This window comes from Haematobia irritans, chromosome 3 (genome assembly GCF_050003625.1).
Source record: "Haematobia irritans isolate KBUSLIRL chromosome 3, ASM5000362v1, whole genome shotgun sequence".
In the NCBI taxonomy this organism is placed as follows: Eukaryota; Metazoa; Arthropoda; class Insecta; order Diptera; family Muscidae; genus Haematobia; species Haematobia irritans.
The window spans coordinates 30,512,575-30,529,026 of record NC_134399.1 but is presented as its reverse complement, the minus strand read 5'-3'; the positions used below and the strand labels follow the sequence as shown (position 1 = coordinate 30,529,026).

The 16,452-nt window shown below is 32.8% G+C and overlaps 1 protein-coding gene across 1 annotated transcript; it reads right to left on the bottom strand.

The window, feature by feature from the left end:
• Positions 1 to 1,572: 1,572 nt before the first annotated feature.
• Positions 1,573 to 7,599, bottom strand: LOC142230464 (alpha-tocopherol transfer protein-like). The gene is made up of 5 exons (XM_075301101.1): positions 7,373 to 7,599; positions 6,883 to 7,042; positions 6,725 to 6,806; positions 2,201 to 2,506; positions 1,573 to 1,808 (listed from the first exon to the last, which is right to left on the bottom strand). Exons 1-5 carry the CDS (start codon positions 7,467 to 7,469, stop codon positions 1,629 to 1,631), a joined length of 825 nt encoding a protein of 274 aa, XP_075157216.1. The 5' UTR covers positions 7,470 to 7,599; the 3' UTR covers positions 1,573 to 1,628.
• Positions 7,600 to 16,452: the final 8,853 nt, after the last annotated feature.

The following is a 16,452-nucleotide window of genomic DNA, read 5'->3' as shown; positions in this document are numbered from 1 at the left end:
TACGTCTGTTGCAAAACAAAAAAAAAACTTTCGGAGAGTAGTTACTTCTACTCTGTGTATAGACTTTCAATTCCAATCAGCGTTGCCGTTTTGGTCCGATCGGACCAAAATTGGTCCAAAAGATTTCTAATTTTTAAATTTGGTCCATTTTGGTCCATTTTCATAAATTTGGTTTCTATCACATATTAAATAGTAGATGGTGCACCGCAAAGAATATTGTCGGGAGGCCAAATATTTCACATGCTTAAAATACGAATACGAATTTTGCTTAGAATAGAAGACGTATTTCTCTGATATAAAGTTTTTTCCTTGTCTAAAAGTCTCTAAACTTTTCAATGAAGTCAGTTTGTCCTTATAGCTAAGTGATTCGACATAAAAATGTGTATCCTAACATGAATGAAAATTTCGTTTTAATGAAGTCAAAATGGATTTAATATTTCTGAAAAAATCTTCAAAATTAATAAAATGTTTCAACACATTGTTTTAAAGTCATTATACCCTAAACCACATAGTGGTTAGGGTATAATAAATTTGATCTGCCAAAAAATGTGCCTACCAGAAATATTGATTTTAGACCCCATAAAATATATACCGATCGACTCAGAATCACCTCCTGAGTCGATCTAGCGCTTGGTGTCCGTCCGTCCGTCTGTCCATGTATTTGTTGTTCACAGGATTTCGGTGGCAATTATTAAGCGATTTTGATGAAATTTGGTACAGGGAGTTTTTGGGCACAACGACGAACGCTATTGAATTTGGAAGAAATCGGATCAAATTTAGATATAGCTCCCATAAATATGTATCGCCCGATTTCGACAAATGGGGTCACGCTGTGCTTTTTTTCAAACGGATCGTCGCCAAATTTGGCAAAAGGTAATCTTTTTCATCGCCCTTCAAGTCTGCAAAATTTCATCCAAATCGGTTCAGATTTAGATATAGCTCTCATATATATGTATCGCCCGATTTTCCCAGATTTAGCTATAGCTCCCATATATATGTACCGCCCGATTTTTCTCGAAGAGGAGCGGAGCGGAGCGATTTTTTTTTTCTCGGAGCGGAGCGATTTTTTTTCTCCGGAGCGGGAGCGGAGCGGAGCGAAAAAAATGGACCGCTCCGGATCCCTGGTTAAAATCATCGCTTATTCGCCAAAAAGAACATTTTCACTATTTTTTTGGCTACGGTTTTTTTGCTGGGATTTTATATAGAAATAAAATTTTCTATAGATATACAATTTTGACAAAAAATTTTATAGAAATAACATTTTGACAAAATTTTCTATAGAAATAAAATTTTGACAAAGTTTTCTATGGGAATAAAATTTTGACAAAATTTTAATTTCATTATAATTTTATATTTTTTGTATTCTATACTTTTTTGCCAGCAAGATCTACTCCACAGGCTTGTATTGATTGGTATCTGGCATTTTCTTTTCAATAATAGGTTAACGTGGCAGCCCGATTAAATTTCAGGCTCACTTAGACTATTCAGTCCATTGTGACAATAATAACGATATGTAGAATAATTAATTTGGATGAAAAACCAACCAGCAATAATATCAGGTTAACATAAAAATTATTTACAAATATTATTTATATTTAAGTTGGTAATTTATTTCAAAACACACATTTTCATTGTGAACTCGTCCAATAATTTGGATCCATTAGGTAGTTTCTTTTCGATCGAACACCGCTTAATATATCGTCAGATAATTTGGATATTTTACCAGCATTTCCACCATACTCTTCAACAAGCATTTCTCGAGGAACATATTCGCAAAGGTTTCCCATTCCATCATTGTGAAAGTGGAACTGTAAAGTAGACAAATATTAAAAAAAAAATATTTCATATATTAAGATTTTTAATTTTATTTTAATTTAAGAAAATGTTTTTGGAGTGTACTTCTCTTAAGTATTTGGCAAACTATTTGAATTGCTTCTTCAGGAAGTATTTTTTTTCACTTTTTTGTTTTTATTATTATTGTCTTCTTTTTATCTTGCAATACAGAAAAAAACTCTATAAACTTTTTATCAGATTGTTTTCATTTTTTATCTATTGAATTTAATTAATATCAAATAATTTATTTTCAAATTGCGAAATATTTAAGAAAAAACAACAAAATCTCAATATATAAAAAAATATTGATTTTTTAATTAAAAATCTAATTTTAATTTATAAATGTAAAAAATATATATAAACTTACCACTTCAATAAAATCTTTGCTTAGAAATGGTTTAAGCATTGTAAAGAGGACATTTACATAAACGGGACAATTTATCAAGTGTATACCCTTAACGGTTCCAGGACAAAAATTTTGTAGATATTGCAAAACTACCGCAAAAGCCCTCAGAGATATACGTCTCAAGTGACCCATAGAAAATCCCTCCATATCAATTATTTGTATGACACCCCCATTGATATAGGGTATGTCTTGTATTTCCAGATCTGGAAGTGATAGGTAGTAGTCGTAGATCATTATGAAGGTTTTCAAATCTTCCACAAAGTGAACCTGAAAACAAAATTCGATAGTAAAATGTGAATAAGCATACTTTAAGATTCATAAAATAAATCAAGCAAAACTAAATTAATTTTAAATTAGTGAACACATTTGAATGCTGAAGCATATCGGAATCAGAGGTCACGAAAAAACTAAGGTCCTTGTACAACGAGCCACTATAGACGATATATTTTTATGTTTGACGAATTTTAAATGTTTTCATGATAACAATGATAGAATGAAATAATACGAAACATTTTTAAAAGATATTGTATTCTAAAAAATTATTTCTATAGAAAATTTTGTCAAAATTTTATTTCTATAGAAAAATTTGTCAAATTTTTATTTCTACAGAAAATTTTGTCAAAATTTATTTCTATAGAAAATTCGGTCAACATTTTATTTCTATAGAAAATTTTGTCAAAATTTTATTTCTATAGAAAATTTTGTCAAAATTTTATTTCTATAGAAAATTTTGTCCAAATTTATTTCTACAGAAAATTTTGTCCAAATTTATTTCTATAGAAAATTTTGTCAAAATTTTATTTCTGTGTTGTTGTTTTTGATTTCAGCTTAAAACCATGCGGTGCAATGGTTAGCATTCAACCATTTGCGGTGCAATGGTTAGCATGCCCGCCTTGCATACACAAGGTCGTGGGTTCGATTCCTGCTACGACCGAACACCAAAAAGTTTTTCAGCGGTGGATTATCCCACCTCAGTAATGCTGGTGACATTTCTGAGGGTTCCAAAGCTTCTCTAAGTGGTTTCACTGGAATGTGGAACGCCGTTCGCACTCGGCTATAAAAAGGAGGTCCCTTGTCATTGAGCTTAACATGGAATCGTGCAGCACTCAGTGATAAGAGAGAAGTTCACCACTGTGGTATCACAATGGACTGAATAGTCTAAGTGAGCCTGATACATCGGGCTGCCACATAACCGAACCTAACCTAACCTATCCAACCATCTTGCAGTCTATAGGGCTTTGTCCAAATAAATTTGACAAACATTCTTTTCCTCTGTTGGTTAAGCTACACTTGTAGTTTAGTCAATGCATGGCTTTAAGCTGAGATCAAAAACAACAATAACGATTGAAGAGAAGCCAACAAAAACAAACAAAACGAATGAAGATAGAGGAATCACGCTCTATAGAAAATTTTGTCAAAATTTTATTTCTTTAGAAAACTTTGTCAAAATTTTATTTCTATAGAAAATTTTATCAAAATTTTAATTCTATAGAAAATGTTGTCAAAATTTTATTTCTATAGAAAATTTTGTCAACATTGTATTACTATAGAAAATTTTGTCAAAATTTTATTTCTATAGAAAATTGTGTCAAAATTTTATTTCTATAGAAAATTTTGTCAAAATTTTATTTCTATAGAAAATTGTGTCAAAATTTTATTTCTATAGAAAATTTTGTCAAATTTTTATTTCTATAGAAAATTTTGTCAAAATTTTATTTCTATAGAAAATTTTTTCAAAATTTCATTTCTATAGAAAATTTTGTCAAAATTTCATTTCTATAGAAAATTTTGTCGAAATTTCATTTCTATAGAAAATTTTGTCAAAATTTCATTTCTATAGAAAATTTTGTCAAAATTTCATTTCTATAGAAAATTTTGTCAAAATTTCATTTCTATAGAAAATTTTGTCAAAATTTTATTTCTATAAAACATTTTGTCAAAATTTCATTTCTATAAAAAATTTTGTCAAAATTTCATTTCTATAAAAAATTTTGTCAAAATTTGGTTTCTATAGAAAAGTTTGTTAATTTTTATACCCTGCGCCACACTGTGGAACAGGGTATTATAAGTTAGTGCATATGTTTGCAATACCCAGAAGGAGACGAGATAGACACATGGTGTCTTTGGCAAAAATGCTCAGGGTGGGCTCCTGAGTCGATATAGCCATGTCCGTCTGTCCGTGAACACATTTTTGTTCAAAGTCTAGGTCGATATGGACTAATACGGTCCCAGAAGCCAGAGTTTTACCCCAATTTGGTTGAAATTTTGCACTAGGAGTACAATAAGCAGTGTAGTCAAGTGTGCCAAATTTTATTGAAATCGGTTCAGATCTAGATATAGCTCCCATATAAAGGGTGGTTAGGTTTAGTTAGGTTAGGTTAGGTGGCAGCCCGATGTATCGCTTAGACTATTCAGTCCATTGTGATACCACATTGGTGAACTTCTCTCTTATCACTGAGTGCTGTCCGATTCCATGTTAAGCTCAATGACAAGGGACCTCCTTTTTATTGCCGAGTCCGAACGGCATTCCACATTGTAGTGAAACCACTTAGAGAAGCTTTGAAACCCTTAGAAATGTCACCAGCATTACTGAGGTGGGATAATCCACCGCTGAAAAACTTTTTGGTGTTCGGTCGAAGCAGGAATCGAACCCACGACCTTGTGTATGCAAGGCGGGCATGCTAACCATTGCACCACGGGTGGTTAAATTGTAAGGGCCGATGTTGAATGTGAACCACACCTAAACGCCAAGTTTTTTTCCGAATTTTGTTTGACATTTCTCTATTTCAGACTTACTCAATTTGAACCATGGAGAGATACACAACCCAGCAACGTGTTGAAGTTATCCAGACTTATTATGAAAATGGGCGTTCAAATCAAAATGCATATCGTGCACCTTCATCTTCAGTGATGAGGCACATTTTCACCTCAGTAGATTAGTCAATAAACAGAATTGCCGCATTTGGGCGAATGAAAATTCAAGAGTGATCGTCGAAAAACCACAAAGAGTGACTGTTTGGTGCGGATTATGGGCTGGCGGCATCATCGGGCCGTATTTTTTTTCCAAAATGAGGCCCGTCAGGCAGTTCGGTGTTCGCTATCGTGAGATGATAACGAACTTTTTATGGCCCGAATTGGAAGATATGGATGTGGACGATATATGGTTTCAGCAGGACGGTTCCACTTGTCACACAGCTAACGAAACAATGGCTCTTTTGCGCAACAAATTCAATGGCCGTGTTATCTCACGTAATGGCGATGTCAATTGGCCGCCAAGATCATGTGATTTGACACCGTTGGACTTTTTTCTTTGGGGTTATTTGAAAGAAAAGGTGTACGTCGATAAGCCAGCAACAAATCAAGAGCTAAGGGATGAGATAATTCGGCACATTAACGGCATAGAACCTCCATTATGCCTCAGCGTCATCGAAAATTTGGACCATCGGATGAAGGTGTGCCACCGAGGTCGATTTAGATATAGCTCCCATATATATCGTTCGCCCGATTTACACTCATATGTCCACACTGGCCAATCATTTACTCCGATTTAATTGAAATTTTGCACAGGGAGTAGAATTAGCATTGTAGCTATGCGTGCCAAATTTGGCTGAAATCGGTTCAGATTTAGATATATCTCCCATATATAGCTTTCGCCCGATTTACACTTATATGACCACAGAGGCCAATTTTTAACTCCGATTTAGTTGAAATTGTGCACAGGGAGTAGAATTAGCATTGTAGCTATGCATGCCAAATTTGATTGAAATCGGTTCAGATTTAGATATAGCTCCCATATATATGTTTTTCTGATTTCGACAAAAATGGTCAAAATACCAACATTTTCCATGTAAAATCGCCACTGTTTAGTCGAAAAGTTGTAAAAATGACTCTATTTTTCCTTAACTTCTAATGCATATATATCGAGCGATAAATCATAAATAAACTTTTGCGAAGTTTTCTTAAAATTGGTCCAAATTTAAATGTTTCCCATATTTTTTTTTACTAACATTGTGTTCCACCCTAGTGCATTAGCCGACTTAAATTTTGAGTCTATAGATTTTGTAAAAGTCTATCAAATTCTGTCCAGAGCGAGTGATATTTAAATGTATGTATTTGGGACAAACCTTTATATATAGCACCCAACACATTTGACGGATGTGATATGGTATCAAAAATTTAGATCTACAAAGTGGTGCAGGGTATAATATAGTCGGCCCGCCCGACTTTAGACTTTCCTTACTTGTTTAATTCTTAATCTGTTTTTAACTTATTTGAACCAATAAAATTTCGAATTTCCCCTTAAAAATATGAAAAAAAATCGAGTTATAAAAAATTTGACTCAAATGAACTTCCTGTGCTGTTAAAATAGAGAACATCCTTTGGGAGGACATTTTTGGAAGTTCTTTTAAAGTTGTGCCTTTTGAAGAACTACTAAATTTTTTTGCTGGGTACATATGAAAATATATCCTTAGTTTTAATATTTACCATATTAGGATTAGGATCTTTTAGTTTGAAAAGTTTTACACGATTTTTGTCTGGTGTCTGACCAGGTAAGGCTACGATATATCTGAAAAAAAAAAAAATAAATATACATGTATTAGAATATACTTTTAATACTAAATATATATAAGAAGTATTCTTACGCATAGGTTGTCGTGTTGTAGGTGTCTTCACCTTCGGGATCACGATTGAAAAATATGTTGGGATACTTACGACGCAAACAAAAATTGCCCTCCAAGAGCTTTTTAGTTTCTTCTACATTTTCAGAGGCACGATAATAAAATCTAGTCAAATATATGCGATCTGGAAATATCAAATGTGATGAGGGTTTCTGATGTTAATATTATTATTGTTCTTATTATTTTAACTGTATCCCATTTTATATTCGTAGATGCGCCCATGTTCCGATATTTGAAATCTCAAATCATATAAGTTTCGTTTTGCGATATTTTCTTAACCCCTAAACATATAAACTTAAATTTAGGCGATTTATTTCTTTTTAGTGCTAACTCCTAATTGAGATTTGAGCTAGGTCATATAGTATCTCGATTTTTTGGGTTATAAGAAAAACACATTTTTATGATTTTCTATTAGGAATATTGGAAACTGGATAATATTAGATAATATACATACCGATTTTATTTGGTAAACATGCATTTTCCTCAAACCATTTTTGTAGATAATCTATATTCTTTTCCTGCTCAGTGTCACCGTAAATATTTATATTCATTGTTTTTATGAAAAAGTGAAACTGTTCTCAACTTAATCCATTAAATTTTAGTGTATATTGTGATTCTAGCTAGGCTTTCTTATCGCTCACATTTATCAGTCTGACTTACAGATTACACAAATGAATCGCTTTTATTTTCTATTGCGATTATCATTTGATCAGTGCTTAGATTTTCATTGAGAAGCCGTATTTTCACAAGATGCTTAACAATTGATTTACAATATGTTATGTTTTTATACCCTAAACCGCATAGTGGTCAGAGTGTAATAGATTTGATCTGCTAGAAAATGCAAAAAAAAAATTGAAAAAGTCGTTAACTCGTTTACATTTTTTGACACCCAAATATGTAAATATAACTACCAAGCAAAAAACAAAAAACGTCGCCAGAAAAGTAGTGAAAATTTTCTTTTTGAATCCGTAAGTTGTGCAAAGTTGGCGCAGAAGCGATAAACTTAACATGGGTTTGTCACAGGGATGGAAAATGCAGTACTATAGTACGTTTTTCAATACTTTTTCATATTGGTCAGTACCGTAGTACCCCCGCGAATGATTTAGTACCTTTTGTGTGGACATTTTTGAGCCGATATCAGTTTTATGGTACAATAGTTTTGACCAAATATTTTAATATTTTGAGAAAGTCTTTAACAAACTTATTTGGTAATAGTTTTTTTTTACAAGTTTGGCAAAACAAAATGAATTTCAATAAAGTTTTAGTCGAAACAAGTATATACGGCCGTAAGTTCGGCCAGGCCGAATCTTAGGTACCCTCCACCATGGATTGCGTAGAAACTTCTACTGAAGACTGTCATCCACAATCGAATTACTTGGGTTGCGGTAACACTTCCCGATGGCAAAGTATCTTAAAACTTCCTAACACCGTAATATATACCACATAGTACATACGTGGTATATATTAAACTAAAAAAGGCCGATTAAATACGTATATAATTAAGTTTAAAGTTTCTATAGAAATAAAATTTTGACAAAATACAAATTTGACAACATTTTCTATAGAAGTAAAATTTGGAAAAAAAAATCTATAGAAATAAAATTTTGACAAAATTTTCTATAGAAATAAAGTTTTGACAAAAGTTTCTATAGAAATGAATTTTTGACAACATTTTAGAAATAACATTTTGACAATGTTTTCTATAAAAATAAAATTTTGGTAAATTATTTTTGGCTCGAGTGGCAACCATGATTATGAACCGATATCATATGCAGACACCATGTACCAAATTTCAACCGGATCGGATGAAATTTGCTTTTCTTAGAGGTTCCGCAAGCCAAATCTGGGGATCGATTTATATGGGGGCTATATATAATTATGGGCTGATGTGGACCCATTTTTGCACGGTCATTAGAGAACATATACCAACACCATGTACCAAATTTCAGCCGGATCGGATGAAATTTGCTTCTCTTAGAGCAATCGCAAGCCAAATTTGGGGGTCCGTTTATATGGGGGCTATACGTAAAAGTGGACCGATATGGACCAATTTTTGCATGGTTGTTAGAGAACATATACCACCACCATGTACCAAATTTCAGCCGGATCGGATGAAATTTGCTTCTCTTAGAGCAATCGCAAGCCAAATTTGGGGGTCCGTTTACGTAAAAGTGGACCGATATGGCCCATTTGCAATACCATCCGACTTACATCAATAATAACTACTTGTGCCAAGTTTCAAGTCGATAGCTTGTTTCGTTCGGAAGTTAGCGTGATTTCAACAGACGGACGGACGGACGGACATGCTCAGATCGACTCAGAATTTCACCACGGCCCAGAATATATATACTTTATGGGGTCTTAGAGCAATATTTCGATGTGTTACAAACGGAATGACAAAGTTAATATACCCCCATCCTATGGTGGAGGGTATAAAAAGCATATGTTTCTATATTACGCTCCCACACGAACACTTTTTAGATGAGAAGTTATCGATCACGTACTAAAATAATGCAACCATTACAGTCACTTGAGACAAAAAATAATCTACCAACAGTTGGAGAAAGTCTTACAACAAAACGACCAACAAAATATTATTGGAAATAAAAATAATTGAAGACTAAACCAACAATAACAAAACGAATGAAATAAAATTTTGACAAAATTTTCAATAAAAATAAATAAATAAATAAAAATTTTAATTCTATAGAAAATTTTGTCAAAATTTTATTTCATAGAAAATTTTGTCAAAATTTTATTTCTATAGAAAATTTTGTCAAAATTTTATTTTCTTAGAAAATTTTGTCAAAATTTTATTTGTATAGAAAATTTTGTCAAAATTTTATTTGTATAGAAAATTTTCTCAAGATTTTATTTCTATAGAAAATTTTGTCAACATTTTATTTTAATAGAAAATTTTGTCAAAAGTTTATTTCTATAGAAAATTTTTGTCAAAATTGTATTTCTATAGAATATATTATCAACATTTTATTTCTTTAAAACATTTTATAAACATTTTATTTCTATAGAAAATTTTATCAAAATTTTATTTTTTAGAAAATTTTGTCAAAATTTTATTTTCATAGAAAATTTTGTCAAAATTTTACTTGTATAGAAAATTTTCTCAAGATTTTATTTCTATAGAAAATTTTGTCAGGATTTAGTTTTTATAGAAAATTTTGTCAAAAATTTATTTCTATAGAAAATTTTGTCAAAATTTCATTTTCATAGAAAATTTGTCAACATTTTATTTCTATAGAACATTTTGCCAAAATTTTATTTCTATAGAAAATTTTGTCAAAATTTTATTTCTATAGAAAATTTTGTCAAAATTTTCTTTCTATAGGAAATTTTGTCAAAATTTTATTTTCATAGAAAATTTTGTCAACTTTTTATTTCTTTAGAAAATTTTGTCAAAATTTTATTTCTATAGAACATTTTTTCAAAAGTTTATTTCTATAGAAAATTTTGTTAAAATTTTATTTCTTTAAAACAATTTGTCAAAAATTTATTTTTATTTATCTACTGAAAATTGTTGAAGTACCATGAAGTACAACTGTGGCAACCGTGATTACAATACTACGGTAGTCTTTGTAAGCGGATATAAAACTAAAAAAAAATTAAAATTGAGAAGTTTATTTTTTTTTTTTAAATTCAGTCTAAAGGATCTCTTGACAATAACCTTCCAATGGGATTTATTTATGAAATTTAGTGAAAAGTAGAGGTGTGCGCGTGACACGAAATTTTCGTGACACGCGTGATTCACGCGTGAGTCACGTGATTCGTGAATGAAATTTTGACCAAATCACGTGAATGTGCGTGAATGGGACTGAACAAAAATGTGTCGTGCGTGATCGTGCGTGAACATCAAATTCTGTTCGTGAATGTGCGTGAGTAATTTTTTTTCAAAATCACGCTCACGACAAAATTCACACTCACGACCAATTTACAATCACGAAAAATTCACGCTCACGACAAAATTCACGATCACGAAGAAATTCACGTTCACGAAGAAATTCACATTCACGAAAACTTCACACTCACGATGACATTCACGTTCACGAAAAAAATCACGTTCACGAAAAATTCACTCTCACGAGAAAATTCACGTTCACGAAAAATTCACTCTCACGAGAAAATTCACGTTCACGAAGAAACTCACATTCACGAAAAATTCACACTCACGATGAAATTCAGCCTCACGAGAAATCACGAACCTATTCACGCTCACGACAAATTTTATATCTACAAAAATGTCTTGCTCACGATAAAAAGTATGTATGAAATATCTGTATTGGACTTCATACTAGATTTTATTTAAAAACAACATTTTCATTATTCATGTTTCGCAGCTAAAATTTATTTTTTAATAATTAGCTTTAAAAAGTAAGATTTACTCAAGTATATTTTACTAAAATTTTAACATGTACATAGTTTCATGGGGTTAAATTTTAAATCCTATGAACATAGTGTACTCAATGAACTATTTGAAATATATGACGCATATTAAGCAAAATGTCCAGTATCGATACTGCTTTCATTTTTATATCGAAAAATTCTGAATAATGTGTTGGGGTATAACTGACGTCGTCATTCCGGTTGTAACACATTGAAATACTGCTCTCATACAGAATAATAATTTGGGTCGTGGTGAAACTCGATCTAGCGATGCCGGTCCGCATGTTGAAACCTAATTTCCGAACGAAACAAGCTATCGATATAAAACTTGGTATAAGTAGTTTTTATTTATGTAGGTGGATGGTATTACAAATGGGCCTCCATATTTGGCTTCCGGAAGAGCAAATTTCCATATGGGTCCTTAGTTATATATAGCCCCCATTTAAACCGCACTAGTAATATGATTTGTTTTGAATGGTATGATTTAGGGAGAATGCAACAACACACACAATTTAACGTAATTTTGGGCCTGGTTTACTTGCTAGATATATCGAGGACAACCATTCGGATGAAAGATAGTTTTCTATGCATTCAAGACATTTTCTGCAGCAAAAAAAAAAAGCCGTATCTATCGCTATTCTTTATAACGAAGTCAATTGTTTCATGTAGTATTATAATTTCATGTATTATATGATCTTTGACTACATTTTTAAACATAAGCAGCATTTTATTTTTAGATATTGCCACAGATTAGATATCAATCACAGAATTAATAAGAAACAAGAAGCCTTATTTGATTAAACAATAATTGATTTCTTCCGGCACTTTCAATGAATTACTTAATTGGTTGTGGTCGAAACTTAATTTTTTAATTGAGGCAATAATTATTTATTGTATTGCTTATTTATTTATAATTATTGGTTTCTTCGATGAAATAATTTATGGTAACTTTACAAGAGTTTACACTTTCTTATGTGCTTTCTGATTATATTATAGTTGGATTTTTTCTTTACACGAAAAAATATCAGTAAAATATTTCCAATTGAAAAGTTGATTGGAATTGAAAACGTAATCAATTAATTAATTAACTTATAAAATTAACTTGTTAATCAAAATAAATAATAAAGCCAACTAAGATAATGATTGAACATTTTTACATTTTTAAATTGAAAACATACTTCCAAATATAAAATTAACAATTTTCGGAAATAATTGGTTTCATTGGTTCATTAAATTTTGGGTTAGATCTGAAAAAATAATTCTATATAGTATAATTATAATATATGTAATTATAATATAAAAAAAATAAAATAAGTAAACAATAACACTATAAATCATTGAATGCCTCAATTAAAAATTAATTAAGTTTTTCAGACAAAATCAATTCAAATTTTAATTGAGTTTATATTTTGATTTGATTAAAATGTTAATTGTATCTGTTAATTTTTTAATTGAGTACGTTTTAAACTTCAGATTTTTAATTAGAAATATTTTGGCGAATTTGTGTGGGTAGCTCATTTGTATCACAAGCGAGAGTGAGTAAGTTTTTAAGTTCGTACTCATTCGTGAATTACATTTTTTCGTTTGTTTTGTAAGTATAATAGTCGTGAACGAGCGTGAGTTGATTTTACATCGTGAGCGTGCGTGAATAGTTTTTATGAATCGTGAATGTGCGTGAGTTGCATTTTACATCGTGAGCGTGCGTGAGTAGTTTTTATGAATCGTGAGTGTGCTTGAGTAAGTTTCGTACGTCGTGAACGTGCGTGAGTTGCATTTTACATCGTGAGCGAATAGTTTTTTATGAATCGTGGGTGTGTGGAAGTACGTTTCATTGTTCGTGAACGTGCGTGAGTAGTTTTTTTCGAATCGTGAGTGTGCGTGAATAAGTTTGTTGTTCGTGAACGTGCGAGAGTTGATATATCCCGTCGTGAGCGTGCGGTAGTCACTATTCTGCAATCGTGAGTGTTTATCTTTGCAGGATTTTGGCTCGTGAATGTGAGTGAGCGTGAATCAATAAAAACCTTCGTGCGTGAATGTTACGAATTCATTCGTGAGCGTGCGTGAGTGTGAGCAATTCCAAAACGGGCGTACGTGATCGTGCGTGAATGTTACGAATTCATTCTTGAGCGTGCGTGAGTGTGAGCAATTCAAAAACGGGCGTGCGTGATCGTGCGTGAATGTTACGAATTCATTCGTGAGCGTGCGTGAGTGTGAGCAATTCTAAAACAGGCGTGCGTGATTGTGCGTGAATGACATTTTGAATTTGTGAGCGTGCGTGAGCGTGCGTGAAAACTCCCTCACGCGCACACCTCTAGTGAAAAGTACGTTTTCGCTCAAAAAATACCTTTTTTATACCCTCCACCATAGGATGGTGGAAGTTACCCTATTAACTTTGTCATTCCGTTTGTAACACATCAAAATATTGCTCTAAGACCCCATAAAGTATATATATTCTGGGTCGTGGTGAAATTCTGAGTCGATCTAAGCATGTCCGTCCGTCCGTCTGTTGAAATCACGCTAACTTCCGAACGAAACAAGCTATCGACTTGAAACTTGGCACAAGTAGTTGTTATCGATGTAGGTCGGGATGGTATTGAAAATGGGCCATATCGGTCCACTTTTACGTATAGCCCCCAAATAAAGGGACCCTCAGATTTGGCTTGTGGAGCCTCTAACAGAAGCATAATTCATCCGATCCGATTGAAATTTGGTATATGGTGTTGGTATATGGTCTCCAACAACCCTGCAAAAATTGGTCCACATCGGTCCATAATTATATATAGCCCCCATATAAACCGATCCCGATTTGGCTTGCGGAGCCTAAAAGAGAAGCAAATTTCATCCGATCCGGCTGAAATTTGATACATGGTGTTAGTATATGGTCTCTAACAACCGTGCAAAAATTGGTTCACATCGGTTCATAATTATATATAGCCCCCATATAAACCGATCCCCAGATTTGGCTTGCCGAGCCTCAAAGAGAAGAAAATTTCATACGATCCGGCTGAAATTTGGTACATGATGTTGGTATATGGTCTCTAACAACCATGCAAAAATTGGTCCATATCGGTCCTTATTATATATAGTCCCCATATAAACCGATCCCCAGATTTGGCTGTGGAGCCTCTAAGAGAAACATATTTCATCCGATCCGGCTGAAATTTGGTACATGGTGTTGGTATATGGTCTCTAACAATCATGCAAAGATTGGTCCACATCGGTCCATAATTATATATAGACCCCATATAAACCGATCCCCAGATTTGGCTTGCGGAGCCTCAAAGAGAAGCAAATTTCATCCGATCCGGCTGAAATTTGGTACTTGATGTTGGTATATGGTCTCTAACAACCATGCAAAAATTGGTCACATCGGTCCATAATTATATATAGACCCCATAATAAACCGATCTCCAGATTTGGCTTGCGAAGCCTCAAAGAGAAGCAAATTGCATCCGATCCGGCTGAAATTTGGTACATGGTATTGGTATATGATCTCTAATAACCGTGCAAAATTGGTCCACATCGGTCCATAATTATATATAGCGCCCATATAAACCGATATCCAGATTTGACTTGCGAAGTCTCCAAGAGAAGCAAATTTCATCCAATCCTGTTGTAATTTGGAACATGGTGTTAGTATATGATCTTTAACAACCGTGGCAGAATTGGTCCATATCGGTCCATAATTATATATAGCCCCCCATATAAAACGTTCTCCAGATTTGACCTCCGGAGCCTCTTGGTGGAGCAAAATTCATCCGATCCGGTTCAAATTAAGAACGTGGTGTTAGTATATGGTCGCTAACAACCATACCAAAATTGGTTCAATCACACAAAAATTGGTCCATATCGGTTCATAATCATGGTTGCCACTAGAGCCAAAAATAATCTACCAAAATTTTATTACTATAGAAAATTTTGTCAAAATTTTATTTCTAGAGAAAATTTTGTCAAAATTTTATTCGGTTCATAATAAAATTTTCATCATTGTCAGAATTTTATTTCTATAGAAAATTTTGTCAAAATTTTATTTCTATAGAAAATTTTGTTCAAATTTCTTCGGTTCATAATCATGGTTGCCACTCGAGCCAAAAATAATCTACCACGATTTTATTTCTATAGAAAATTTTGTCAAAGTTTATTTCTATAGAAAATTTTGTTAAAATTTTATTTCTGTAGAAATTTTTGTCAAAATTTTCTTTCTATAGAAAATTTTGTCAAAATTTTTATTTATATAGAAAATTTAGTGAAAAATTTTATTTCTATAGAAAATTTTGTTAAAATTTTATTTCTGTAGAAAATTTTGTAAAAATTTTATGTCTACTTTGTCAAACTGAATTATATACGTATTGGATCGATCTTTTTTGATTTAATATATACCACGTATGGACTTACATACAATTTAGAAGATGGTGTTAGGAGGTTTTAAGGTACCTTGCCATCGGCAAGCGTTACCGCAACTTAAGTAATTCGATTCTGGATGGCAGTGTTTAGAAGAAGTTTCTACGCAATCCATGATGGAGGGTACATAAGCTTCGGCCTGGCCGAACTTACGGCCGTATATACTTGTTTCCTATTGCCTTTTTGCACGAGTACAAAGCTACCGTTGCTTTTCTCGCCCTTTCTTCAATATTAAGCTTAAAGTTCAGCTCCTGTCCAAAATAACGCCAAGGTATTTTGCACACTCACCAAAGGGAATTTCAATACGCCCTAAGGAAATAGGCTAAACCGTGGGAGTTTTGCGATCTTTGCAGTACATGACTAATTCTGTCTTTGCAGGATTTACCCCAAGACCATTGTCTTTTGCCCATTTCTCAGTCATCCGGAGGGCCCTCTGAATAATATCTCTGATTGTGGATGGGAATTTTCTCCTGACTGCCAGAGCCACATCATCTGCGTATGCCACCAATTTTATCTTTTCTTTTTCTAGGGTAACCAGAAGTTTATTTATAGCAACATTCCAAAGAAGAGGTGATAGAACTCCTCCTTGGGGAGTGCCTCTGTTCACATACCTTTGTATGTTTGCTTGTCCTTGTGTGGCTGAAATGTATAGTATGTTACGTCGTTTGTTAAAATTTGTCGGTATAAATTCTAAATCCAAACGATCGCTCATTTGTAATTTGCGTATTCCCAATA